At 41.8% G+C, this 27707-nt stretch overlaps 1 protein-coding gene across 3 annotated transcripts in view; it reads right to left on the bottom strand.

The window, feature by feature from the left end:
* LAMA2 (laminin subunit alpha 2) overlaps positions 1–27707 on the bottom strand; it is a 546302-nt gene that overhangs the window by 17476 nt on the left and 501119 nt on the right. For all 3 annotated transcript variants that reach the window (XM_077162869.1, XM_077162870.1, XM_077162871.1), the window contains 6 exons: positions 19060–19198; positions 13666–13786; positions 11728–11904; positions 7368–7516; positions 2942–3118; positions 2537–2705 (listed from right to left, as the gene is read on the bottom strand). In XM_077162869.1, the coding sequence (XP_077018984.1) occupies positions 2537–2705; positions 2942–3118; positions 7368–7516; positions 11728–11904; positions 13666–13786; positions 19060–19198 (932 nt within the window). The remainder of the gene's footprint in view (positions 1–2536; positions 2706–2941; positions 3119–7367; positions 7517–11727; positions 11905–13665; positions 13787–19059; positions 19199–27707) is intronic.

Raw genomic sequence — 27707 nt, 5'->3', positions numbered from 1 at the left:
CTGATTGGTGAGGATATGGGAGTTAGAAATCAGGTGGTTTGATGAATGCCTTGGAAAGGAGAATAGGTGGCTATTTTCAAAACCTTGACAGATGTTGGACAGAAACAGGTATAAATGCAAACTGCAGGGACAGAGAAACACAATCATTACATGAGGGTTAGCGAGGCGGTTTCTTCAATATACGGCTTCCTAACAAGTGAGTCTGTCTCATGGGACCCTGGCAAGTCCTTGTTCAAGCAAAGGCTACAAGTCCACATCATGTGAAAAGATTTCTTGGATAAAGATGGCGATTGGACCAGATGCAAATTACAGTGTGTCTATTTTCTTATATAAACAGTTTTAGAATGGGCATTAAAATTCTAGGTCCAAAATTGCATCCATGAGCTTCTCAGTTCTTCCAATGAAAACACATCCCTGAGTCCAGGTAACAGACAGATGCTCTTCAGACACATAAAGGAGAAGAGCAGGAAATTCACTGCCTTCCCGTTGTTGAGGAAAGACCTGTGGGTTGAGGAGAGATCACTGTGTGATCTGCGTGGCACAGCTTGGCCATGTCTGGTTGAGAAACCAACTTGAACACATTCCCACGTGACTGATGGCCCTTCATGTCACTTGCTTAAATAGCTTCTGTTGTGAATTGGGGCTAGTGATACTTTCAATAATATAAATAAATATAAAAACAACTACGACAGAAAATATGCTGTTCACTATTGCATTTTTAGGAATTCAGCACTACAGCATCGCTGCCGTTTAAAGTCTTCTATTGGTGCATGTGAATTTTAAGGAAGCCTAATTCGAGGTGATATTAAAGGGATACCACTCATTAAAGAAAAAAAGCAACAACAATTAGTAGCTTGTGGGGATAAAATGATAAAAAGTGCCCAGCAGAACAGTGGGACCCATTATAGTTTATTCAGTAAATGCAGAAATTCTTCGTGTCATCTGTGTGCATGTATTTCTTTCAATTTACAAAACACTTCCACATACATATACTCCCTCATCTGATTTTTAAAATAACCCCAGGCGGTGGGCAAGGAAGGCACAATCCTCATATTTTATGGAGGATGAATATGATGATTAGAGCATTCTGAAAGTTTAGACCAGTTCTTCTGAAAGATGATTACTTGGCCTCTTGTTTAAAATATACTTCTAGTGAATGGAGCTGAGTGCTCTATAGCACAATCAATCCCATCATGGGAACTAAGGAAGAGAAATGAAGTATGTAAGAATTTAAAAAATCTGTAGTCAAGCCTGTGCGTTCCACCCATCAATTAGCAAGGATGGTAATCTGCATGACTGCTGTCAAGAGGGTAGTGGGATGGGCCCTGTTGGATACATTGATAGAGAGAAGACAAATGGGTGTAACCTTTGGAAAAAGCAATCCAGATAAATGTGCTGGGAACCTTAGACGTATTCACCTGTTAGCCTCATAATTCTCCAAAAAACTCTTTTAAGAAAACAATTAGAAATGATGAAAAAGTTTGGTGTGCAAAGATACTCATCAGAGCAGCCCTTCTAGAGGTGAAAAACTGGAAACAATCTAAATGGCCCCCACTGGGAAAATGTAGACTAAATGGTGAGGGCAGAATGTGGCCGTGATAAGTAGTCAGACTTTGGAGTTGGACTCACTGGATTAAAATCCCCACCCTGCCATTTACTTGTTGTATTGAGTGGATTAGTTATTTAAGCTAGCTACTTCTCAGTTGATTCACCTAAAATGGGATAACGATTACCTATTTTACAGTGCTGTTGGGAGAATTACGTGCAATATTGAATAGAAGTCATTTAGCCAGTGGCAGGCACACAGAAAGTATTTATTAAAATAGAAATAGACTATGTCATAATGATGACATCTATTAAATACCACTATATGCCAGGCATGGTGTGCTGTTTAACAAATACTATTTTTTAATGTTAATAATAGCTATTAATATCCTCATTTTACACATGAGGAAACTGAGGAATAGATTGGTGAAATAGCTTTCCCAAGTTCCGACGGAATGTGACAGTGTCAGGATTTGAACCCAGTCAGTCGGACTCTGGAGTCCCTGCCCTACTCGAGGATATACTGTCCCCCATACTATGAAATAGCGTGTCTGTGTATGTATATAGTCATTTACACACATTTACATGATGTTTAGAAACAGCTTAATTATGGACTACCAGTCGTTAGAACCAGGCATTGTATATATGGTATGAGATCTGCTACGGAAAATGCACACAAAAGGGACACGATAAATATGGTTACAGTGGTATTAGAGGTGGGCTTATTCTTAATTATTTGGATATTTCTGTGCTTTCCAACTCTTCAAGTGAAGGTGGGTTTTGTTTTATAAACACGCAAATGGAAACAGAACAGATCCATCAATAAAAAAAATCCAAGGACGATGTTAGGAGAATAATTTCTCCGGGATAAGTCCCCCTCCCTCTGAGTCTAGTAGTGTGGGGTAGACCAGTTATCCCAAACAACCTTCCTTCTGAAAAGGACCCAAAAGGCTGGATACAAAACAGAAAACACAGAAATTTAAACACTTACATTTGCCAGAACTGGAGTGGGCGTGGGGAAGGTTGGGGTAGGGACTGGCTCAGGGTGGACAACAGTTTCAGCTGGAGCTGCTTCATCTCCATCCTCGGGGGGCTTCTGATCGGCACAGCGCCCAATGTCAGCACTTTTGAAGGACACAGGCTGTGCAAAGTCCATGGGGCTAAAGGGGTAGAGTTTAAATGAAGATTTTATCTTTTTTTTTCTTGTTTCCTTCCTTAAATTAATTCAGGTCCCCCTTCTTCTGAAGGTCATCAGAGCCATTTCTAAATGCAACTCGAAGATCTCCAAGGATTCCTCTCCCCCAGCTCTTTGACCACATGGTTCTGAATGGTGCAGAAGCAACAGCGCACCCCATACTAAGGCACATGGATATTTGTATGAAGGAGTTTCACTTACACAGAGTTAATAACGAGGTTCCATACGCAGCCTTCAAAAGGAGGAATGTTTCGGAGTGGGGAAGGCTGGAATTCAGGCGGGGCACCCCCGACGAAAAGCTTTTTCACCTCGATAGTCTGTTCCACCGTCAGGTTTTGCATATGCCTTCTGTCTTCGTCGACTTGAACAGTGAAGACGCTGATGAAATATTAAAAATAAACAAGTCTAAAGCACATAACAGTCAGTGCCACTGGAAATCAAACTTTGTCCCGCTATCCCTCACCCTTCCCTCCTGCAGCTTTTCAGTGAGCCCAAAGTTGGTGATTAGGAACTCTGCATTAAGCCAAAGTTACTGCTTCTCAGGACTTGTCCCGCTGCCTCCTTCGTAAACTCTCCCCAAGAGCTGACAGACGTCAGGCTGCTGCGGGACTGCGACATTAACTGCTGTGGGGTTGACAACAGTGGTCTGCGACCCAACTCATGAACCTGGAGGAGAGGAGCTTCTGTGCTGTGCAATAATGTCTAATTATATCAGGCTTGGTAGGCTTAGCGCAGCATGGGGTCATGTTTTGTTTGGCTCTTTATTTCTCGGTTTGTGCTAGCAATTATCTTCTTGCTAGGGGACAAACTGTACTCCTGAGAGCTTAGATTGCAGGAATCAACAGTAAACACATCGAATACGTTTTTTAAGGAATGTAGCTTCAGGCTTCTGCCTAGAAGAGGCAAGCAAAATACCATGCGAATTGTCCTGGCGATGATTTTCCTTAGGGGTTGTTTCATTAGTTTCCCTAATTTGCTTAAGAGATAACTCACACATTACTAATAGAGAGCCTCATGCTACTTACTCACAACAGTCCTTGGATCCTGGGTCAAAGAGTCGGAAAGAAACAAAGACTTGGGATGATGAAAACAACCAAAGGCATTTTCTGCTTTGTTCTAGAAGCCATTTTTGAGCTTCACCCCCGACAGTTGGCATTATTATTATTAGTCACAAGTATTAGTCACTAGCCTGAGGCTCATTAATGAGTTACTGTAAACTTACTTCATTTCTGGGGAAAAATTCAAAATAATTGAGTGCAAATCTCAGCCCTAAATTACCATCTTCCTTGACTTTGAAAAGAAGAAAAACCACACGCAGAACTGGGGACAATAAACCAGGGCAAAGACGTTCTGAATTGGCACTGAGCAACTGGCCCTTTTTCAGACAATTCAAATGTAAGAGAAGGGAACAAAAGATGGGTGCCACCACTGCTTGAAAAGTCTCTGTTTGGGGGGTGGAGAGGGAGCAGGTTGGCGTGAGTTGCAAAGGAAAAACAGGGGAAGATGACATGTTGGCTTTTTCCCTGGCTTTGGAAAGGTGTGTTAGCAAAAACCAACTGCTAAGTGTTGATGATTTACTTTTAGAAAACCACTGACCTCCAGGTGTCTTCACTCACTGAGGGGTCCTCAACTGCCCCTTCCAAACACCTTCTTTTTCTCTCTTGCTAAAAGCAACCCCTAACTAACATATACTGCTGGGTTTTTAGGGGTTTTAATGAGGAACCAAGCTGCTATCAAAAATTGTCCAAGGAGAGCAGATCTCTGGTCTTGATTAGGATTTTTGAGGACCCAGGAGCCCTTGGGATAGCTCCTTTGAGTTTGGTCCTGCCCCTAGGAACATAAAAGCAGTCCGTTCTTACTAGACCATGGTGGGGTGTGTGATGGAGAACAAACATGGGCTGTGACAGACTGGAATTAAGCATTGGCTAGCTCAGAAGCTTCCTAGCTAAGTGTCACTGGGCGAGTTATTTAACCCTCTCAGTGTCATTCCATTCATTTATAAAATGGGGATAAAATTACCTACTTCAGACAGTGGAGAACATTAATTTAGGGATAGCACTGAGCTTGGGTTATGTACCAAGGGCATTGCCGGAAGGCCACAGCCCATTCCTGCTTGCACTTTACATTCTAGGAGCATCAAACAGAGATCATTTATTTAGTTCTTTTGTAAAGAAGGACATTACTCAAATGTCCATTATGATTCTGATATGCTTTTTGTTTTTTTTTTAAGCACTTATTCAATAATGTTACTAAGAATGTCTGGGTTGTAAAGCACTATAATAAATGTTGTGTTACATTAGTACTGGGATAGGCCAGCTAATTTTCTTACAATTTCAATAGTTGATTTTCAGAGTTTCATAATTAAATATTTCAATACTTAAACATTCTGTTTCTTGTTCATCTGGAATATTGGTCTATGATTTTTTCCCCCCAAACTACCACCAGTTGGATTGCACAGGAGAAAGAGGGCATGAAGAGAAGAAAGAACCCTGACGGTTGTAACATAAAAGAAAACCAAAATTTAATTTTATTTCTTTGATCAACTATATTGTGGATGGCCAGAAGGAAGTGTGCAGCTTGCGATGTCACAATCCTCACCCATCCTGGGTGCTCACGTTCCTCCTGAAACATCCGATCCAACTTCCTGCCTTCATCCCAACTCTGTGCCTGAGTGAAGACTGCTCTCCCTTCACTCAGAAGATCCCTCAGCCCTTTATCCCACTTGCCTGAGCTGCTGCTGCTCCACGCTCCTAAGGTTAGCACTGCCTGCCCCCGAGGGGGGCTCTGAAGGGGCAGAGGGCGAAGAGGGCAGGAGCCGTTGAGGAGCCAGGGGGTTAGATGCCTGGGTGAATGAAATGAGATGTTTGAGGAGGAAGGTGTATGGCAGAGGGAGAGGAGGGAAAGGGCAATCTTCAGAAGGCTGTCCCTAAATTTAGTAAAAGTCTAGTTATTTTGTGCAGTAGTATTGAAGTTACCACTTTTGTCCAGAATTTGAGGAAAATAAATAACTGACCTTTGCAGTCTGAAAAGTGCTGAGAGAAAGCAAATATTTCCAAACTACTAATAGCATCATTGTCAGCATGAAGTAATACAGATCTGTGAGAGCACAATAAAAGAGTAAGGGTGAAAAACGGACTCCCCAGGGACGGTGGTGCTGTGTCTCAGTCCCGGCTGAGTGAGCAGCTAGTGACTTTGGAGATGTGAGTTAATACTTGGTCATTGGTAATGAAAGGACATTAATACACATCTCGTGCCCATTTATAAGGATTAAAGGATATAATTTTTGTCTGTTCTCTGACACAGACCATGCCATAGGGCAGGCATTGAAAAGCGTTCCCGGGTGCCATGCTAAGGGCGTCAGCAGTTGCGTTATTCAGCTTCCTGCAATGCTTGCTTGGAGGGTAGATGAGGATTATTTTTTGACCTTAGACTGCTGATGAGACGTTACGGCAACCAACGTGTTCTTGTTTTGGCGCAGAGTTCAGTACTGCCCCCTAATATGTCCAGAACACGGTCCTGTAATTAACGGTGAATGGCAAACCTGTTTGTTTATACGGCCAATTAACTGAATGGGCAGTTTTCACTGATGTACTTTACACTGAGCTTAATCAAATAAAGGTAGGATTGATGGCCAACAGCTGTGAAGTTGGCATAATAAAATGCCCTTCTTGAAGGAACACCTGTTCAAAGGACACCGTAGTCTAACATCGAGGCATCTGGGAATTTCCAAATTCTCTCTCTCTTTTTTTTTTCACAAAATAACATATTTTGGATTATTTTTGGTCAACCATATTTCTCAAGTGTGCATTTCCTTCCTGATATTCTTTAAAGTTTAAAGACTTTAAAAATCCTCCCCTCCATAAGAAGGATTAAAGTTTGGCAAAGGGCCCGGATCTAATCTAGACGAAATGTAAAACCTTTTAGTATTCTAAAGCATGTCCTACGATTTGAATGGGAAATTCAGTTTGCATTTCTCTTCAGAGCCCATGAGTACAATTATCGAGCTATGCAATTAGTGCAAGTTCTTAGGTTGGCCGGGGATGGATTCCGTATTTGTTTTCGTCAGGGTTTCTAGGCACCTCGGTTAGTGGGCACTGTGCGAATGCTTAGGGCCACCCAGCCCAGAGCCGACTGCTCTACATGCTAAGAAAACGAGCCAAGGAAAGCGTGGCCGCTGTGTGTGCACAGGGCTCCGCCGTTCCTGGAGCTGCCGCAGCTTCTCCATCCCAGGTTTCCGAGCGCCTGCCCTGACTGCCTGGGGACCTGAGGGACACTGCTGCCTTCAGCTGAGCTCCTGCATGCCTGTCACTAGGCAAGGACCTTCTCTAGAAGAGAATACTGGAGCGGTGCAGAGGGAGGGGTTTTCTTATCTATGGAGTCAGAAGACGCAGTTGGTTTCTGCCGAGGGGGTGGGGAGGACTGCACAGGATACAAATCGTAAGGGAGAACTCTTAGGGCCAAGGGGAGTGAGGTTCTTGGAGCAGGAAACGTACGAGAACATGAAGCCACTTTCTGGCCTCGCCACCCTATGCCCACGCGCCCGGGGCTCGGGCAGAGCCTGGAGGAAGGGGAGGACACCCCGCCGGCAGCAGGCTGCACGGTGGGGAGCACGCACTGCTGCTCTTACCCTCTGGTCCTCTCCACGTGCACGGAATGTTCTCTCCCGTTGTGAAAGGCACCGGGCTCTGGCCTGACCACGAGCTTCCTCCCCGTCCGCGCCCCTGAGGACAGGTGCACCTCCAGCCGGCCCTTGCTCAGGAAAATCGCGTAATAGGCCTGCAACAGCAAGGGGCCGCCGTCACCCACCACCCGTGCTCGCGGGGCCCTGCCCGCGGCTGGGGGCTCATGCCCTCTGCACGCTTACCTGGGAAGCAGCTCATTTTCCTAAACAGGAAATTGGAGGCTGCTGGGAATATCTTTTACCATTTGTGCTTGTTAGATGGTGTGGGAAGTGGCTGTAATAATGGTATTGCCGAGGCAAAGCGGAGCGGGCGCTGAGATATGCTGCTGGGCTTCTAATTTAGAAAGCCCATCAGGAAACAGGGGTGTGGACGCCGCCCTCACGCTCACACAGGCCAGGCCTGGCTCTCAGCCTCCAGGTGCTCGGGATGTTTAGATTTCAATTCTGGTCTCACAAACATGCAACTTGTCTCCCACCTTCAGAAAGGAGGAATACAAATTTCCATCCACAAACACGCCGCCTCCTTTCTTCTAGTTCCTGTTACTATAGCAACCGGCATGGTTTTGATAAAAGACGATGAGCCCGGGGAGCTGGAATGCAACCCTCCTGCCCAGAGCCGAAGCCAGGAGCCCCGTGCGTCCTCCAGGGACAGCAGGTTCTCCAGAACCATCTGCAGTGGCGGAGATGCTTCCAACCAAACACCAAGATGTCTCCAATAAGTCACTGAATTCGCCAAGCAGCAATGTGTCCCTCACACAGTGTCCGAGGAGCTGGCTTGCTGCTCACCATCCAGCCAAGAGGCCAGAGTCAAAACAGCCACTCAAGGGAAACTTCTCAGTCGACTGGTCATCTGCCCTCCCAGCCCGCTCAGCAGAACAGGAGCCATGTTTTATTCCCATGTGCCATGACCCTCCTCACTGTCAAAATGCTGAAGGAGCAAAGTGTTATTTCTAATTACTCCGGACTACTTCTTATTTTACTTGTCTTAATAGGAACATATTCGATTTTAAGACAAGTCCTCATTTAGTCCTGATGAGGAGAAATTTGGAGCCCGTGGGCCATACTTAATCATTTGGCAATGACCAAGAAAACAATTATCCTTTAATGGAAATCTATTTCAGAACGTCTGATCTTGTCTCTTAATATCATTACCATGTAATTTGTAAAAGTGAGAAGATAATTTTTATCTTTCAGGATTCAAAGATAAAGGATTTGAGAAAGCATTTATATTTTATATTTATTCAGTGCTTATTTGATGCAGGAAGAAATGAAAAAAGTAACTTTTTGCCCTTTTACTCTCAAAAAAATATTTTTGTTATAATTACTTCATCATATAAATGATGAACCCAAGCTCACACCTATACAATGGAACGTCTGTAAATGTACCACCCAACTTAAAAAATAATGCTCTTGCATCTATTTCTGAGCTTCTTTCCAATCCATCCTTCATCTCAGAGGTAGCCACTAACATGAATTTTATGCTTAATTTTCCTTTTTTTCAATCAATTTTGAAAATTCACACATGTATGTATCTATAAACAGGACTCTGTCTATTGTTGCTTGCATCTGAAATACATAAAAATGTACATGATACAGTATATAGTGCATTTTTCATTTCTATTAATAGTGCTTAATATTCATCTATATTGTTTTGTCTGGTTATAATTTACCCATATCTACTGAAGATTAATATTGCATTATGTGAAATGCTGCTTTTGTTTATCCAGCCTCCTGTTGATGAATATTAGTTGCTGACAGCTGGTATTATGTGTAATGCTGGGCTACCATCCCTGTGGGTTTCTCATCGTGAGCGTGCGAGAGTTGGGGCCGTGCCTAGGAACGTGCGAGAGCTGGGGCTATACCCGTGAGCGTGCGAGAGTTGGGGCCGTGCCTAGGAACGTGCGAGAGCTGGGGCTATACCTGTGAGCGTGCGAGAGTTAGGGCCGTGCCTAGGAGCGGAGCTGCTGGCTCGCGGGAGGTGCACACTGCAACACTGCAAGACAGCGGCTTCCAACAGTGGTAATTAGAGTTCCCTTTGACCCACATGTGCCGATACTCGGTATTTCCTGTTTCCTAATGTTTGCCAAGGCAATGGGTGCAAAATGGTACAACATGGTGGCCTTACATTGCATTTTCCGGATTACAGATGAAGTTGAGAATTTCATTTGTTGTGAAGGCGTTTCTCTGCTAGTCCTGTTCACCCTTTGCCCACTGTTTTACATGTCGTTTTGTGTTTTTTTTATTGACCTGTGAATGTTATTTTTGTATTCTGGTTGCCAATTTTTTTGTATGTCTTGTAGTCACTTAATGACTAGTTTTAATTTTAAGGAAGTTACACTTTTAATCTTGCTTTGTTCAGTAACTCCTTCCTTCCCCAAAGTTAAAATCTGTCCTTCTATATTTTCTTATAAAAATTTTAGTTGCATCTTTGATATATAAAATGTTAATTCATTGGGAATTTATTTTTCTCCTCGATGTGAGGTAGAAATTGATTTTCACTTTTCCCATAGAGATAACAGATTGCTGTGGAATAGTTCATAGAAAGGCCCACTATTTTACCTAATGACCGGCTATGCCATTTATGTCAAATATTCAGGTGAGTTCAGAGCTCTCTATTCCCTTCCAGCAGCACAGAGTTATCCATGAATTACTGCAAGTTCCACTGTTCAAAACTCTAGCTTCTAACCAAGTGGATATGTGATAATGCAGCCAACTTAATCTTCTATTTTGGGGCTTTTGATCTTCATATAAATTTTAGAATGAGCTTCTAATGACCCACAAAAAAGATAAGGTGCTATTTTTATTGGAAGTAAATCTACAATAGTACTTGGGGGAGAATTAGCATATTTTTGATATTGAGTTTTTCTAGCCATTAATATCTTGAATATCTACATTTATTTAGGACTACTACTGTAAGGTCTTTCAATAAAATTTTGTGATTTTCTCATATACCTGATTTGTTGTATTAATTCTTAAATTATATGCTTGTTTTTGTCTTATATTTAGTTCTTCTTTTCTAATTGCACTGGCTAAGACCAGCACAGTAATACTATTCATCCTTTTTTTGAACTAATTTTAAAGGAATTATTTCAAATGTGCTCCTATTGAGACTATTTGTTATATCTTTTGACAGATGGTTGAGGAAGATCCCTCCTCTTCATTTACTGGGTGTTTTTATTTTTTAAATCATGAATAGATGTCAAATTTTATCAAATGTTTTTTCTTCATCTACTAAGATGATGATAAAGTTGTTAAATCTAATATAGATCACCATTAATGTCCTGAGATTAAGATAAGCCCAACTTATCTTTAATCAACTTTGGGTTCTGTTCACTAATATTTTGCCTAAGCATTGTTATTTTGAAAGGAAATTAATAAGATCTATTGTGTACTACTCTGCTAAACACAATGCAAACATTAACTAAAAGCATGCATATAATCACAATACCACAACCTGGCTTACAAGGCTGTGCAAATATCTAAGGGCATATTTATACAGCATTCTCATCCCCTGGTCACGGCAGAACACACAATCCTATGAACCCTTTCAATGAGAAAAATCAGATTAAATGTAAAATTATATTTAAAATATGATAGAGCTGATTGAAAGGCTATCAGGGCAGTGAAGAGTTCTGAAGTCTGGGTGTGGGCAGCTGAAACAGTGGCCAGCAGAGTCCAGTGGCTGGGGCGCACAGCAGTGAAGTTCACACTCTTACGAAGGCGGACACCGTTCAGGCTTTACCGTCATGTCACGAGAGGGACTGGGCTGTACCATGTCGTTCCTGCCTGTCTGGGCTGTGTCCACTTCCCCCTCCAGCCCCTGGTTCTTCTCTGTCCTTCTGAGCACCCAGAGAGGGTGGAGCAGGTCAGCCCCCAACTGATTGTGTCACCTTAGCTAAAGAAACTGGGAAACTGATCTTAGAAGGAATTTATATTTAAAAGACTGCAGCTAGATATCCAGGGATGTGGTGAGGGATTGCATTTAGCGACAAGAAAAGATGGGCATAATTTTGAATATTTGCTAGGCTTTCTATCTCTGTATGTGTGTGTGTTAAACCCATCTGAAATGGAGGTGCAGATAACCTGGAATAGGTCAATCAGAGAACTCTAGTGGGGGACACAGGAGACATGCACGCGTGAACGGTGTGTTCAGTCCCTGCTAGCCAGGATGACAATGAAAAAGAAAAATGATGCAGATCTAAAATCATAATAGCCATTTACAAACCCTAAAGGCCACTAATCTCTTGATAAAATAATTGCTTTGTGGAAACCCTAAAGGAAAGGCACAGTAAGCAGGTGTGTGCACCTGTCCGGCCTGCCTCCGCTTCCTCCTGGGCGGTGCTGGCGGTCCTCCACTGCCCAAAAGGATGAGCCCGGACTCGTTCCTGGTGCTGAAGGAGAGGGTGATTTCCGTTCCCACGCCCAGCGGCACGGGGGCCAGCTCCAAGTAGCCAGGCTTGGGGAAGCTGACTGTGTAAACATTCTGCGGGTAAGAGGGAGCGAGGAAAAGCAAGCATTAGAAAGGAAATTTTTTTGCCCCATTCCCAAATCTGTGTAGAAGCAGAGTGTTAAAACATTCATTTATTCATTCATTTTCTCTGTAACTTTTCATTCCCTCCCCACCCGCCATATATTCAAATGAGTCACAATAGACATGGTCATTTGTAATTTCTTTTTTTCACTTTAAGTATGTGGGAGATATTGCTCCATTGGCAAACAGATCTTGTCGTCACTTTGAGTGGAGGCAGACATTCCATGGTGTAACTGTGCTATAATTTATTTAAGCAAGCCTGTTGTTGCTGGGCATTCAGAGTGCTTAGAATGTTCATTTTTAAAGTCCCAGATTTTGCTGGAGCCAAAGTCAGGATCCTTGTAACAGAGGTTTTTCCCCCAAGGTGTCTCAAACTCAGTGAAAGCAGTTAAGTGACACAAGTGTTGTTAAAATGCATAATCTGTTTTTTTTTTAAATTCCAATTTTTCAAATCATGGAGTTTTAGATAGTTCAGATAAAACTACTGTATATACTTTTCAGTATCTATCCACATCAAATTCTTGCCTCATATTTTATTTGCAAAATAATTCCTGGTTACTGAAGCGTGCCTTTACAGAGTCATCATTTCCACGCATGTAGGCTATTCGTTTTCTGGACAGTTCTTCATCCACACACATATTTTGAACGTGGATGAGAGTTGGGCTTTGGAAGATTGAAACTCTAAGAAAAACTTTAAGAAGTCATCATTGATTCCTAGAGTTTCAATTCTTTATGTATTTCCTTTCTACTCGTCATTCTCCAGTCTCTCAGAGTGGGAGTCTTTGCCCGATTCCAGTTGGGAGCCTGAGGCTGTGAACAATGAAGACCCAGAAAGTTCTGTTCCCACTTTCAAACTCTGGAGTTTACATGGTGGATTCTTTTTTCTTTCTCCCCATTTCCTTCATTACCCTAAATTCTGTAAGAATGCTTTAAAAGAATTTTAAGTGGTGGAAGCAACCAAAACAAACAGTTGTATAATATCAAGGTAACTGGACATTAAATAATGATATATTTAACATTTTCTGGTTTTAAAACAAGCTTGTTGCTTTCGAGGTTCGACACAATTCTTATTAATATCGAGAATGAAAGCAGGCTCTTGATTACTGATACTTTAGAAGAGGAGAGAGCTGTGGCCTGTGGTTCTCTACATCTGGATCAGCTCCTCCGGGACAGTCAGTGCAGGACAGGCAGCTACAGGCAAGGAGCTGCTTTGGCACTGAGCTCCTGAGGACACCTGGTCTGTAGGTGAGCTTTAGCCTCCTGATGGCTTCTCTAACCTCTGCAGTCACGGCAAAGACAAGTTGCTGCAGAACTGGATGCCACAGTTCCCAGCCTGTGCCATTTTCAAAGAATGACTCTTCAGCATTAGGCAGGACACCATATACTACCACTTCACTATGTGTCAGCATCCCATAAAAAAAGAGTTAGGGTTGCTAGTAAAGTAATACAAAAATGTTAAAATATTTTAAAAGTAGATTGACAAAAATAAGGAAGAGAGAAAATCAGCGTTGGTAGGGCAGATAGGACCAGAAAAGTGATTACTAAAGTTTGGTGATTTATAAAACCGCACTGTTTTGCTTTATCATTTGTGCGTAACTAAGACTGGGATCAGTAGGGACTTAAATACATTCACGAGGGACTTGTCCACGTGACACCCAAATGGAGCAAGGTCTGATATGAGTGTGTTTAGGGAGCCATTAAAAACAGACCAACCTCCAGGGAACACCCTTTGGTGACGCCGACATAGTCAGGGCTGCTGAGTATATTGTATGGGGTTCTTGAAATTTCGATGTCTTTGAGGCAGCCAGAATATTTCTTCAAATTTACTTCAGGCCTGTTGAAAAGCCAAATAGAAAACAAAAGCCTTATTAGGGCGATGGCAGCGCAGTTCCTGTGACTGCTGGAAGCAAGCTTTGTGAGGCAAACTCACATGCAGGCAGGTTTGCGTTTATCAACCCGTGCACGTACACACACTAACACACACACACACACACTAACACACACACACACACGCACGCGTGCACCCTGCAACTATGCTGTCCATTTCCTACTAGGCTGGATTACACAGATGCTAAATCATCCTGCAGGAGTTTCTGTGTAATTCTTCTTCTTTTTTAAAACAACCTCACCCCCAACATTTAAATAGAAGGCACAGGAATTAATTGGCTTCTTATTAAGTGCTGCCTCACACGCGTGATGACAGTGTCTTTTTTTTTTTCCTCTGAAGTGGGGATAATGGTGTAGTCAACATAATCAAACTACATACAAAGAGAAGTAAAAAGAAAAAAACTTTCTCAACATTTAGAAGACTAGTTCTACAGACTTATTTTTTATTTTGAAAAGAACGTAAATCTCTCATTGAGATTTTTTTTTTTTGGTAGGGGGTGAGGGTAGCTCTCTTTGAAACTTTTAACCAAAACAAAGCACTAGATGCATTCATTTGGATTCCATAGTCTCAAAAACTGTATTTTAAAATTGGATTCACAGGGCGGTGCCACGGTCGCTCAGCAGGCAGAGTTCTCGCCTGCCATGCCAGAGACCCGGGTTCAATTCCTTGGCTCGCCCATGGTTATGTAATTTTAATCAAAGTTAAATCGCCACGGTGGCTCTGGATTCTGTATTGGACAGCACAGGTTTATAGGCGTAAATCCTTCTTTACTTGGTGCTAAGAAGCACCTGTAAAAATTGTCCATTGGACACCCAAATCTTGGGTGATGATTCGATCTTTCTTTCTTGTCCCATGGTGCCAAGATTCCCTCTCTGCCTTCAAAAAAGCCACAGGGCATGAGGAAGGAGAGGTGGGCACACACACCCCACCTTGGCCATGCCTAGCAGGAGATTTACAGGTGGCCAGGTGCTTTCTGTTTCCTTTCTCTCTGGAATGGCTTTATTTCCTTTGATCATTTTCTCCCATTCCCAGGGTTTCTCCTTTTCAGTCTGTTGGTTATTATGAAAAATGTGCCCAGCGGGAGGGGAGGGTCTCGCTTATGCAGCAAAAGGGAATGGGTACGTGCCATCTGCAGGGTTCACCTGCTTCCATATTGGCCTTTAGGGGAAGGCTGACCTGTCTCACTTCTCAGAGGCCTTGCCAATGAAGTAAGTCACTCCTACGTGCTATATAGTTTGCTATTTCATGGAAATACAAAGGGCCGCTTCAAAAGGTGATAATGTAGAGAGCTCAGTGTTACAGAAATCACAGGGGCTGCATGCCCACATGTCAGGACCAGAATCATAAGTGAAACCACAGCCTTGTTCCTGAGGCCCAGCACTCAGGGCAAGGCCCCAGAGCTCCAGAGCCAGTCTGGGGTTCTATTCGCAGACATCTCCATCCAAACTAGCCTTAGCCTTTTAGCCATCCTAGCAAACCTAGCATGCCTCGTCTCATAACCATACTGTGATAGATCAACTTGTTTTAGTTTTTATTTTTATACATTCTAGTTTCTCAAACCATAAGTCTAGTCTTCATTTTAAACATTTCCCAAATTGGCACAGTTACATGATTCCCTTCCCAGAACATTGGCGCAGAACTTTGGGCTCTGAGGGCAGCTCTGGCTTGAGCTGGGGTGCACCAGTCTCACTCTCCTCTGGGCTGGAGCACCCCTTCACCCCTGTTCTGGGGCTGGAGCACCCCTCCACCTCTCCTCTGGGGCTGGAGCACCCCTTCACCTCCCCTCTGGGGCTGGAGCACCCCTTCACCTCCCCTCTGGCGCAGGAGCACCCCTTCACCCCCCTTCTAGGGCTGGAGCACCCCTTCACCTCTCCTCTGGGGCAGGAGTACCCCTTCACCTCCCTTCTGGGGCTGGAGCACCCCTTCACCTCTCCTCTGGGGCTGGAGCACCCCTTCACCTCTCCTCTGGGGCTGGAGCACCCCTTCACCTCTCCTCTGGGGCTGGGGCATCCCTTCACCTCCCCTCTGGGGCTGGAGCACCCCTCCACCTCCCCTCTGGGGCTGGGGCATCCCTTCACCTCCCCTCTGGGGCTGGAGCACCCCTCCACCTCTCCTCTGGGACTGGAGCATCCCTTCAACTCCCCTCTGGGGCTGGAGCACCCCTCCACTTCTCCTCTGGGGCAGGAGCACCCCTCCACCTCCCCTCTGGGGCTGGAGCACCCCTTCACCTCCCCTCTGGGGCTGGAGCACCCCTTCATTTCTCCTCTGGGGCTGGAGCACCCTTTCACCTGACTGCAAATGAGAATTAACAGGATCCTACGAAGGTAGGGGGACCATCCACAAACTTCTTCACCATCAGTGCAAACCCTTATTTTACATAGAGCAATTCTTTAAATCTTGTTCGAAAGCTGTTTCTAAAGAAATATGGCAATAAGTAAACAGCTTTGCCAAGAGGCACAGACGCCACATAAACATCTGTTTATTTGCAGGCCTGCGGGAAGCACAAGACAGTGGCAAGCGCCGGGGGCGCGGGTTGACGGTTCAGTGGGTGGCGTGGGGCTGGGGCATCCCAGGTGCCACGGCGAGAAGGAGGAGCACTTGCTCTGGTCCCCAGAACTAGACTGGGTCCCTAGACCTGACCGGATGGTGAGCGCTGCTGGCTCAGGCCACCTGCTGGTGACCTGAGCCCGCAACGCAGACCCATCACCACTGCTGGAGAAATCACGGGATCGCAGCCCAGCTGGCGGTCAGTAAGCAGCAGCATCTTTGAAAGCAAAGGGCAGTGGGAGAACTTTCTCAGGAGGCATTGCTTGCTCAGGAAACACACTACAGCTAAAGCTGCACAGGTGCCTGCTTCCGCATGCCTGCTTTAGCTAAGAAGCCCTTTACCCAACCCATGCACTTGAAGAGGGCATGCATACATGTAAATGTTACCTTGCTTTCATACTAGGTCAAAGGAAAGAGAAAAAAAAACAATTTACTTATCATTGAATTTCCATTTATAAAACATTAAACTTTAATTATAAATCTTTAAGTAAAGCAACTCAAATCTACAAAGGTAAGGATGTAAAACCCCAACAGAATAAAAAACGGATACATGCCCCTGACTGCAGTGAAATTAGAATCTAAAAATGACCAATTTCCCATTAAAATTTTTAATTTGGAATATGAATTTAATTATTTTTTATCACTCTAACGAATGGGGAAATGCAAATGTGTCTGTGGTTTTAATGAGTGGCTTATAAATATTGCTCCTTTTAGAGCTTTAACTGAATAGCTGCAAAAATAATTTGTTTTACCATGTCTTTTGCACTTTTTCACACTGAGATAATGTCTGTGGGCAATATAGCAGATAACTGACTACTTGGCTTTTTGGTCAGTCACAAATATATGTCTAGAGATTGTTTTGAAATAACGTCAGACAGTAGCAATATCATTCTGAAATGCTGTACTGTGGAAGTAAAATATCTTAGCAACAAAGAAAACATTCATTAGGTATACAAACTGCAAACCAAGTAACACACAAACCCACCGACTAACACATAAACCCATCTCAATGGAATTAACAAGCACACCTTCGTAGATAATCCCTAAAAATCACTTTATGATCATTTAAATCTTTGTAGATAATCCCTAAAAACCACTTTATGATCATTTAAAGCAAGTCATCTCTAGAAGAAATAACCAAGGTTTGGAAAGCCTTATTTTGGTTATATTTCGCACATAGAAGAATATAATAAATGATCTTGGAAAGTAAATCTGGGGCTTAAAAAACTGCTGAATCCCTAGCAGGTACCTGGCACACACTAGATGCTCAACAAACATGTAGGGGTGAATGTTGAATGAATTTCCAGGTAATAACAATGCCATTACTAATACATGTATGATCTGCAATGGGCTTTTTTTTATTGTTTGACCTTCTTTTTTTTTTTTATTGTTTTTTTAATTGTTTATTTATTTTTTTATTAATTAAAAAAAATTAATTAACACAACATTTAGAAATCATTCCATTCTACATATTGCAATGGTTTTTGACTGAATATTTTGAATCAATATTCCTAATACAAACTGCATTGTGATGGAAATGAATATAGAGCCAGTCTATCTGCATCATGAAGCTTATCAATTCATACCCCTGAAGGGTATAAGCTGCTGCCTAATCAGGTCGTCCGTTGCCTTATCGATGAGTGTACACAGAAGAAGGAGGGTGAAGTTCAGCCTGGGCGTGAGCCGCCACGAAACAATACTTATGTTTTCCTGACCATCTGGGGAAAATGGAAATAAGTGACCATCATACTTCTCAGCTATTCTAAAATCCCGCCACATGTAATGTGATTTTTGACAGTAGAAACCCACAGACAGGACTCGGGTACCCATTAAAAACAAACAAATTAACTAACAAAACAGAACAAAAAATTAAAAATATGGTAGTCTGTGTTTGATTTAAGCACTTATGGTTTAATAATCAATTCATTCCAACCTATGAAATTCAATTCACATTTATTGGGCACCAAGTACTTTGGAGATATTATTTCTTATGTTTTGTAACAAGTAGTAAATTAAATGAATAGTATATGAAGTATTTTCTGAGATTTTAATGTTGCTTGTATTTATTTTTTGAGCCAACTAAACTATGAGCTAAAAATGCTCCTTCCTGTTAGCTAAATGCCCCTCCTGCTAGCAAAAAGAATATGCAAATTAAAAAAAAATATATATATATATATACTGGCAAAGACGTAGAATCCCTAACATAGCTCTAGTACTGGACATCCAGGACCACTCCACTGCACTCTCGTGATACTAATATTTAGTAACGGAAGAGGTTGTACCTAACATAACCTGAAACACTGACTAACTTTCAAAACACTAGGCAATATCAGTGTACCATTATCTCTGATGAATGTGCAAGGAGAACACAATTATAAGACCCACATTAAATTCTGGTTCCAACTTTAATTACTTCCCTAATTCTTTTCATCAGGTGAATATAAGGGAAACAGTGACTCTCATCCATCTCTTCAACAAAGATGTCAAATTAATCCTTTGGTTTCTAAATTCTAGTGTTGTTCTAATACACAACATGATTGTTTTTTTATTAGGACTTCCTGTAACTAAAGGTTATATGACATTCCTATTGTAATTAAACTTCAGAACTCTAGTGGGCATAGCAGCCATTTAATTAAAATTTAATCCTTAGTTCTAAATATAAACTAAATTACCTCAAGTTTCTCAGTGTTGGCAAGCCACCAAAGTATATTTTGTCATCTGCTTTCAAGTCAAGACCAAAGTTGCTTCCGGAAGATGAAGTGACTATGCTCTCCTCCTGGTTAGTGTCAATATCCACAATTGAGATATTGGCTGGAAAGGAGATAGGAAGGGTCACATTTTATTTGAGCAATATCAACCGGATCTGTATCATCACTGTTACGTCAAGATAAAGTTATGTTAATTCTCAAATTTACACAGACTTTTCCAAGCACTTGCACTATGCACAGTCACTTAGCAATTGCAAAATACTTTATTAAATTATCCACAATAACAGAACATGAAAATAGTAGCTTCTTAAGGCAATGCCCATGAGGATAAGTCTAGATGACCATTGAAGAGCCATTTGACCAAGTTTCTCAAAATATAGATGAGTGAGGAAATAATTAGAAATAAGATCATTAGATTTTAAAACAGATATTACTGGGAATTAAATACTTAATTACAAATATGCTGAATCTGTGGCTGTGATGGTCTGAAGTTGTATGTACCCCAGAAAAGATCAGCTAATCCATTCCTGTGGGTACAGACCTATTGTAGGTGGGAACTTTGACTAGGTTATTTCATTTGAGATGTGACCGGCCTCAATCAAGGTGGAGTCCTTTAAAAGAGGACATACAACCTGGACAAAAGCCACAGCGAGGTTGAGAGGGAAAAGCTCAGAGAGGAAACCACTGAAGCCAGAAGCTGAAGCAACAAAATGCGGAGAGAAGGAGCAGCAGGCACCGAGCCACGTGCATCACCACGCGACAGAGAAGGCCAGGTACTATCTGACGACGCCTTGATTTGGATGTTTTCACAGCCTAAGAACTGTGAGCTTGCAAGTTAATAAGCGCCCATTGTAAAAGCCAACCCGTTTCTGGTATTTTGTATTTCATCAGCTTTAGCAAACTGAAACAGTGGCTCTTTGTGTAAATTTCAGAATCCACAGAACTCCTGGGATTTAGGCTCCTTCCAAAAAGCATTATCCCTGTGTGAGATAGGTGTGTGTGGAAGTGGAGATGGGTGTGTTTCACGCTGCAGGTGAAGGGATCCACACCCACCGTAAATTACATTTTGGTCCGAGGAGGCTGAGTGGAGGGCGAGGACCAAGTCCTTATATCCCTTAGAGCTTTTTCTCTCCAGTCTCTAAAGGTATTTCTGATATGATGAGGATAAGAATTCAGAAATAGAAAGGAAAAAGGAAAGAAGAGAGGCATATCTCTGTTTAAACTGCTTTGTTAAGAAAGCAGATGGGATTCCCTTATCTCATTGATGTTTCCCCCTTAATCTCAAGGGTCACAGTAGTCAGTTTCTGAATTATGGGCTTTCTCATGATAACCTTTTTTTTAGGCCCAGACCTGAACTACTTCATATATTTAGGGCCATTGATGTGTATAAAGGTATCAGCTCATTAACATGATAGATTTGACCTCTCTTTGCTTGATATTAAGATCTGAATGAGCAGAAAATGGACATTTGAACCAATGAATTATAAGGGCATTTCTAAATGTCCATCTTGTGGAACATTAGTTTCTTGGATGCTAATGGATCAAATAAATTTGTCAATCACTGGGTTAGACAAAGTTAAACATATATCTTAATTTTATGAGTGTATAGAGCTTTTGCCATGCTGATATACTATGTAATGTTCAAAGAGAGATATGGTACCTGAAGCATTTCCCATATGTATTTGCCTGTGGAACATTATTATTTTCCTGCACCTCTTAAGACTATTGTTTTTAGAAAACATAGAGAAATGTCAAACCCCAAAATTCCATTGTAGTCTGTAGCATTGCCGCTCCAATAGGAAATAGCTCAAAACCAAACACAATTGCCTTAAATGTCATAAAAAATGACCAAAATAAAATACTCAAACCTAGTGACACCTCACATCATCAAGCAGACATTTTAAGAAACAAACAACAAAACACCTAAAAAGAAAAATCAGGCTACTAAAAAGTATTTCAGCAAGTTAAAATCTAAAACTTCACTTTTCAAAAATATATTTAAAGGATTATATTTCTTTGAATGGACTGGTGGCTAAAAAGAGATTTATAAAACTGCTTTCATGAGTTTTTTCATATAAATTCGTTTTTATCCAGATCGGCAAATAAGTTTCATATGGGGCTGCTGACCGGAACATGAAATAACCTTTTTGCAGACCTGGTGGATATTTTAATGGTGTTTGTGAAAATGAGATTCGGCCTCTCTATCGCAGGCAAGCCAGTGACTGGAGGAAGCTTTCCTCCTTATCCTTGGATGAATATACATTTTTAGAAATCATTCTAAGAAAAACTGATTAAAGAGCAGCAACACAATGAATTGAAATTCACTGGCCCAAGGGTTCACTCTGGGAGAGAGACGTTGAATGACTTATTTTTACTGACTTTTGTGAAGTTCTTTATTGGTAAAGTGGGTTCTGCCATGAATCCTAGCACATCCTCTTATTTCTTTCCCTCACAGAATAGAGAAATAAGCTATTAACACAAAATTTGAGTTGATGAATACACATCATTCATGGGTGAGTAGGGAATCGGGTTTCATGAAACACTAGACACAGAGGAAGGGCTTAATAAGTATTTTGTAACCAATGCTGTATTATAAGCTAATCATTTCTACTTTGGCAATTCTTTTCCTCTCATTCTTACCCTGTTGAAAATATGAATAGTCCTTCTCAGCCTTGTTTTCATGTCGAGGCACTCGGGGGGCGCTAACAACCTCTGTCGCAGACTCTGGTTCTACTGACGGAGTCTCAAGGAAGAGAGGGCACGCCCCTTGAGGCGGGTTATTGGAATTTCAAGGGCCAGTGTTTTTACCAACAGGCTGAGAATAACTCGTCTAAAACAAGTCAGCCAGTCATTGAACAGGGGTATTTGGATCCCTCTCCCACTACTCCATGGACTCTGATCCTGCTCAAGTCCCACTGACGTCCCCATGTCCAATCCCAATGGGTTCTTCTGGTTCCTTTTGGAATTAATTTTAACGCAGTATTTGATGCTGTGAGCATCTCCTTCCTTCTAGGGGATGTTCTCCTTTGGCTCCCACAATGCCATGCTCCCAGCTTCTCTTCTTACCTTTCTCACTCAGTCTCCTTCCCTGGGTCTTAGTTCTTTGCTGAAATGTCAGTATGCCCTTCATGCCCCTTCCTTTTAAAACACCTTAGGTTTTAAAAGTCTGTGTAAATTCAAGTTTTTATCTACTGACTATAGGTTGATGACCCAGAGATTTGTGTGCCTGGACTTTAGCCTAAACAGTGACACTCAATAGGTGAGACAACATCATCTGTAGTTCACTTCAGTACATCAAACTAAGCCAAGTGATTCAAACCAAAATGATTATTATTTTACTCCCAAATCTGTATTGCATATTTTATTTGGCAGTTCTAAGTACCCAATCTCCTAAACTAGAAACCATCTGGCTTTTCTCCTCACCATTCCACATCTAATAATCAACTAGAGCCTTGGTAAATAAGTCTAACATCTGGCCTATTTTAAAAACAGTGTTACTGAGTTGTAATTGATATGCTATGATTTGCCTATGTTTAATATGTGCAATTCATAAAGTTGTTTAAATTGAGTTTTGAGATCTATTACACCCATGAAACCATCATCACAATCAAGAAAATGAACTTATCTATCACCCCAAAATTTTCTTTGCAATTGCTCCTTCCTGCCTGTCCCTGCCTCATCACATCCAGAAATAGCCTCTGATCTGCTTTCTGTTACTGCTGATTAGCTTGAATTTTCTAGAATTTCATAGTCAGGTATACTCTTTTGTCTGCCTTTCACTCAGAATAATTATTTTGATATTCATACATTCTATTATGTATTAACATTATTTTATTAATGAGTGGTATATCCATTCACCTGCTGGTGGACCTTTGTGTTGTTTTCCGTTTTTGACTGTTAGGAACATTCTGGTATAAACCTTTGCATGAATATATGGCTACGTGGGTTTGGTGAATACCTAGGAGGGAATGGCTTCATCACACGGGAGGCGTATGCTTCACGTTTCAAGGAAATGTCAACCTATTTTCCAATGCTGTTTACTATTTTACTTCCTCATCAGCAATGCATGAGCATTCTAGTTGCACCACATTCTCTCCAGCACTTGTATGGTCGGTCTTCGTAATTTTCGACATGCTAATTGACTGCGTGGTGGTATCTCACTACGGATTTTTTCTTCCATTTCCCTAATGTCTAAGCCCACTGCTAGTGCTTATTTCAAGCTGTGATGGTTTGAAGCTATATGTACCCAAGAAAAGACCATGTTCTTTTAATCCATTCCTGTAGGTGTAGACCTAATGCAGGTGGGACTTTTGATTGGGTTATTTCAATTGAGATGCGACCCTCCTCATTTAAGGTAGGTTTAATCTTCTCACTCTTCAGTAAGGGTATAAAATATCCTTTATAAAGAGAATAAAACACAGAAAAGAGCCCTAGAGAAGCTGAGAAAGGAACCACTGAAGTGAAACTGAAACGAAGGAATCCCAGGAGAGACGGACCAGCAGATGACACCATGTCCCTTGCTATCTAACACAGGAGCCCAAGCTCACCAGTAGCTGCTTTTGAGGGAGAAAGCATTGTCTGTTGACCTGTAAGTTACACATTTCCACAGCCTAAGAACCATAAACTTGTAAGTTAATAAATACCCACTGTAAAAGTCAACTCATTTCTGGTATAATGCATTTCATCAGTTGTAGCAAACTAAAACACAAACATTTAATCATCTCCTGCCTGGACTATTATTGGAGCTTAAATGGCCACTCTGTCTTCAGTTTGGTCTTTTGAACATCTACCTTTCACTCTGACACCTAGTCTAATTTATTAAAAATTAAAGTCACTATGTCACATCTCTACTTAAAATCTTCCAACAGCTCCTCAAGAGGAATTCCAACCTTCTCTGTCGAGCATAAATGGAGCCCTGTGGTCTGGCTCTTGACATGGCCAGTATTTTCTTCTACTGACCCCTTAAATTTTAACTCCAGTAATCCAAACTCATTACAATTTTCCCTTAATCCATCTTTTATATATCTTTGCCTTTTCATGTGATGCTGCTTTGCTTCAATCACCCTCAACTGCCTCTACCCCAGAAAAGGGTCTTAGAGCCTGGTTAAGTGCCCTACCTCTGTGCTCCCAGCCTGTCTACTGTAGTAGTTACTGAACCCCACTGAACTGATCCATTTACTTCTCATCGTGGACTGTAAACTATTCAAAGATAGAAAACATGCTCTTCCTCAGGGGTTCTGCACATCATCCAGCACATAAGCAGAACCCAATAAACGCTAAACTTATCAGAGCAGGTAGTGTGGCTATTTTCCCAAGCTTGCTTTCTTTTCCTTTCATTGTTTTTAAGTGTGACTTTTGAAAATTGCCACTGCAGGTAAATGATTGTATTCTTGCATTCTATTGAGATTACATTTTTCAACTATATACTAGAAATCTGTATCTGTTTTTCTTTTGTGAATTATCTGTTGATAAACTCAGTTTCTCTTTCTATTGTGGCTTCAGTGCTTTTCTTTACAATATAAAACTTAATATATGCTTATTAACCTGTAAGAGCAATAAAATGTTTTAACTATATCTGAGAAAATATATAGAATATATATGAGATTACATCTGAGAAAATAGAACTATAGGGAGTTTCATTAAAATACAGTTTTGCACTGATTTGTTCTGAAATTGGTGAAATGGCAGAGACAGAAGAGATCAGGCTTCAACCATAGGCAGGAGAAGGTATAGAGCTTGTAACCTAATTTCAGGATCAAAGCACACAACCTTCTTAGGCTAAGTGTGATTTTTATTGTAATGCCCATACTATAAAGACACACGAGAAGTGGAAAGAAGATACAGCATGCCATTAATCCCAAAATAAAAGTGACAATGACTGTGTGGGACATGAGACTGGGCTCAGGAAGGCAGTAACCAGTGTAAGAGTCTAGAGGCACTTGAAGACCAGGGAGGGACAAAGGAAAGAAAAATAAGAAAAAAAAAATAAAGACAATAAAAGCCAACTGTATCAAAGAGATAGAGCCAGAGGATAGGAATTGGGCAGAAGACACTTAATGAGCACAGTAGAGGAAAGTTCTTTCCAATTTCTGGACCACAGAGCAGTTACTAAGTAGCTCTAGTAAAGTTTTGGGAAAAGCAGGTCTATTGGGAGGAGGAGCTTTCTGAATTGGTGAGATGCTCGAATTCTGATAGATGTGAAAAATATTTTGAACTACTTTTAGGGTTAAGCAGTACTATAATTTGATCTTTGATTAATATTACTTCAGAGCACAGACCTTACTCATCTGTTACTTGGTTACTTGTTTGAATATATAGAATAGAAGCCTTGATTGTGAAAATGGGTGTCTCACAGTGACCATTTTGGCCATTGCTCTCCCGAGCAGCTGCATCTGTCCATCCCTGCTTCACACTATGTTTAATGTGCTATTTTTTTTTTCATGGGCTGCACCGGGAATGGAACCTGGGTCTCCGGCATGGCAGGCGGGAACTCTGCCTGCTGAGCCACCGTGGCCCGTCCCAATGTACTATTTTACTTAGACTTTCCAGCCCTTGTCAGTCCAGCTAGTGTCCCTGCTGTCCATGGTCAGTCCCTTCACCTTTCCTACAAGGCCCAGCAGTCCTTTCCCTCCTTCAAACCCCTCATCATTCCTGGTCTCAATTTTCTGTGCCTAATGTCAATCAAAAAAGGAGGACACCAGGAGAGAAGTATCTCAAAATCCCAGTTTAAACTTACAAGCTTGTCTCCATCTTCAGTTGTCCCTCTCCCCCTTCCCTCCTATCTTGGGGAGGGTTTCTCTTTCTGTCTCAGCTTGAGCACTTGTCTGTTATTCTGGGTGTCATCCTCGCAGGCTCCCTAATGGCGCATGTTACCTTACACACCCCCATTTCTGTGTATCTCCATTCACTTCATCTTTACTGGCACATCCCCTACAGCCTACCAACTGATCAAGACTCATCCACTCATTCAGTATTTACTGAGTGCCTACTACGTGCTAGGGACTAATGGCCAAAACCAAGAGGGCCCCTCACCTTCTGAGCTCTGCCCTGCCACTCCATATCTCTCTCTTAACTACTGCCTTCCTTTCTGAACTTCAGAGCCAAACTCCCTTAAGGCTCAGTCTACACTGACCCTATCTGCTTCCCCTCAGCCCATTTCCTCAGTAATCCCCCACAACTGGCTTTCACTTGGACTAGTCCACCTTTCTCACCGAGACCCAATGACCCCCATGTTGCCAAAGACAATGGATTCCTTTGTCCTTGTCTTCCTTGAGCTTTCTGTGCCATCTGCTAAGTTAACCCTCATTCTTTCAGAAACTCTCTTTCTTTTGCTTTGGTGACACCACACTTTCTCAAGGATTTATTTATACTCTCTCTATTTCTTTATAGTCTCCTTTGTGGGTTCTTGTTTACTCTTTTAATATACATGCACCCAGATATCTAGATAGGAATGTGCAGCTTTTCACATCCTTCTTAATCTTCAACTCTGTAGAACATGATAATGATTGCTAGTTATCCATCCCTTTCCTAGAAGTTTGCTGAACCTCAGATCTATATATCTAATTGCCTGCCAATTAAACAGCTTCCTTTGGCTATTACAGAAGTCCATAAGCTCCAAGTTGTTCTAAATAAAACTCAACATCCTTTCCAGTAAACCTGTTCTTTTTCTTGTATTCCATAAAATGGTGATAGAACTGACATATAATTATTATCCAAGGAAAACGAACACAAAAAAGGAACCATTCTAGATCCACAGTGTTTTCAGCATAGGCTTTACACTGAGCACAACACAATGCTCTTCAATTTTAAAATGCACACTGTGGTGGTTAGGGTCAGGTGTCAACTCGGCCAGGTGACAGCGCCTAGTTCTGTTGTTGTGGAATGAGCCAATGGTACATGAACCTCATCTGTTGCTGATTACATCTGCAGTTGGCTAGGAGCCATGCCTGCTGCAATGAATGATGTTTGACTTAATCGGCTGGTGCTTAAATGAGAGGCTCAACGTAGCACAGCCCAAGCAGCTCAGCATTCCTCATCTCAGCACTCGTAGCTCAGCCCAGGCCTTGGGAAATGCAGAAAGGAATCACCCTGGGGAAAGTTGTTGGAACCCGGAAGCCTGGAGAGAAGACCAGCAGAGACCATCTTGTGCCTTCCACGTAAGAAAGAACCTCAGACGAAACTTAGCTGGTTTTCCTCTGAAGAACTATATGTTAACTAAATAAATCCCCTTTTATTGAAAGCCAATCCTTCTCTGGTGTGTTGCATTCTGGCAGCTAGCAGACTAGAACACACACTATCTTTCAACTCCAGTCTTTGCGCTCGATTACTGACTTTTTTTTTTTCATTCTCCTCACTCTGGCCTGTTTTAGTGCAGTAGCATTCTAAATTGTCACAAATCTACCTTCCAAGCTGCTAAAGAAACTTTACTAAAGCACCAATATGATGGTGTCACACCTTGATTAAACTCCACAGCATTTTCCTGTAGCTTTCAGGATAAATTGAAACTCATTACCTTAGCTCATAAATCCCTTTATGAAATGCCTCTGTTACCTCTCTAGTCTCATCTGATAACTCTCTGCCATCATTCATCTTTTATCTATGGATTTTTTTGT

This window comes from Tamandua tetradactyla, chromosome 5, assembly GCF_023851605.1.
Source record: "Tamandua tetradactyla isolate mTamTet1 chromosome 5, mTamTet1.pri, whole genome shotgun sequence".
In the NCBI taxonomy this organism is placed as follows: Eukaryota; Metazoa; Chordata; class Mammalia; order Pilosa; family Myrmecophagidae; genus Tamandua; species Tamandua tetradactyla.
This window is presented reverse-complemented; position numbering and strand designations above follow the sequence as displayed.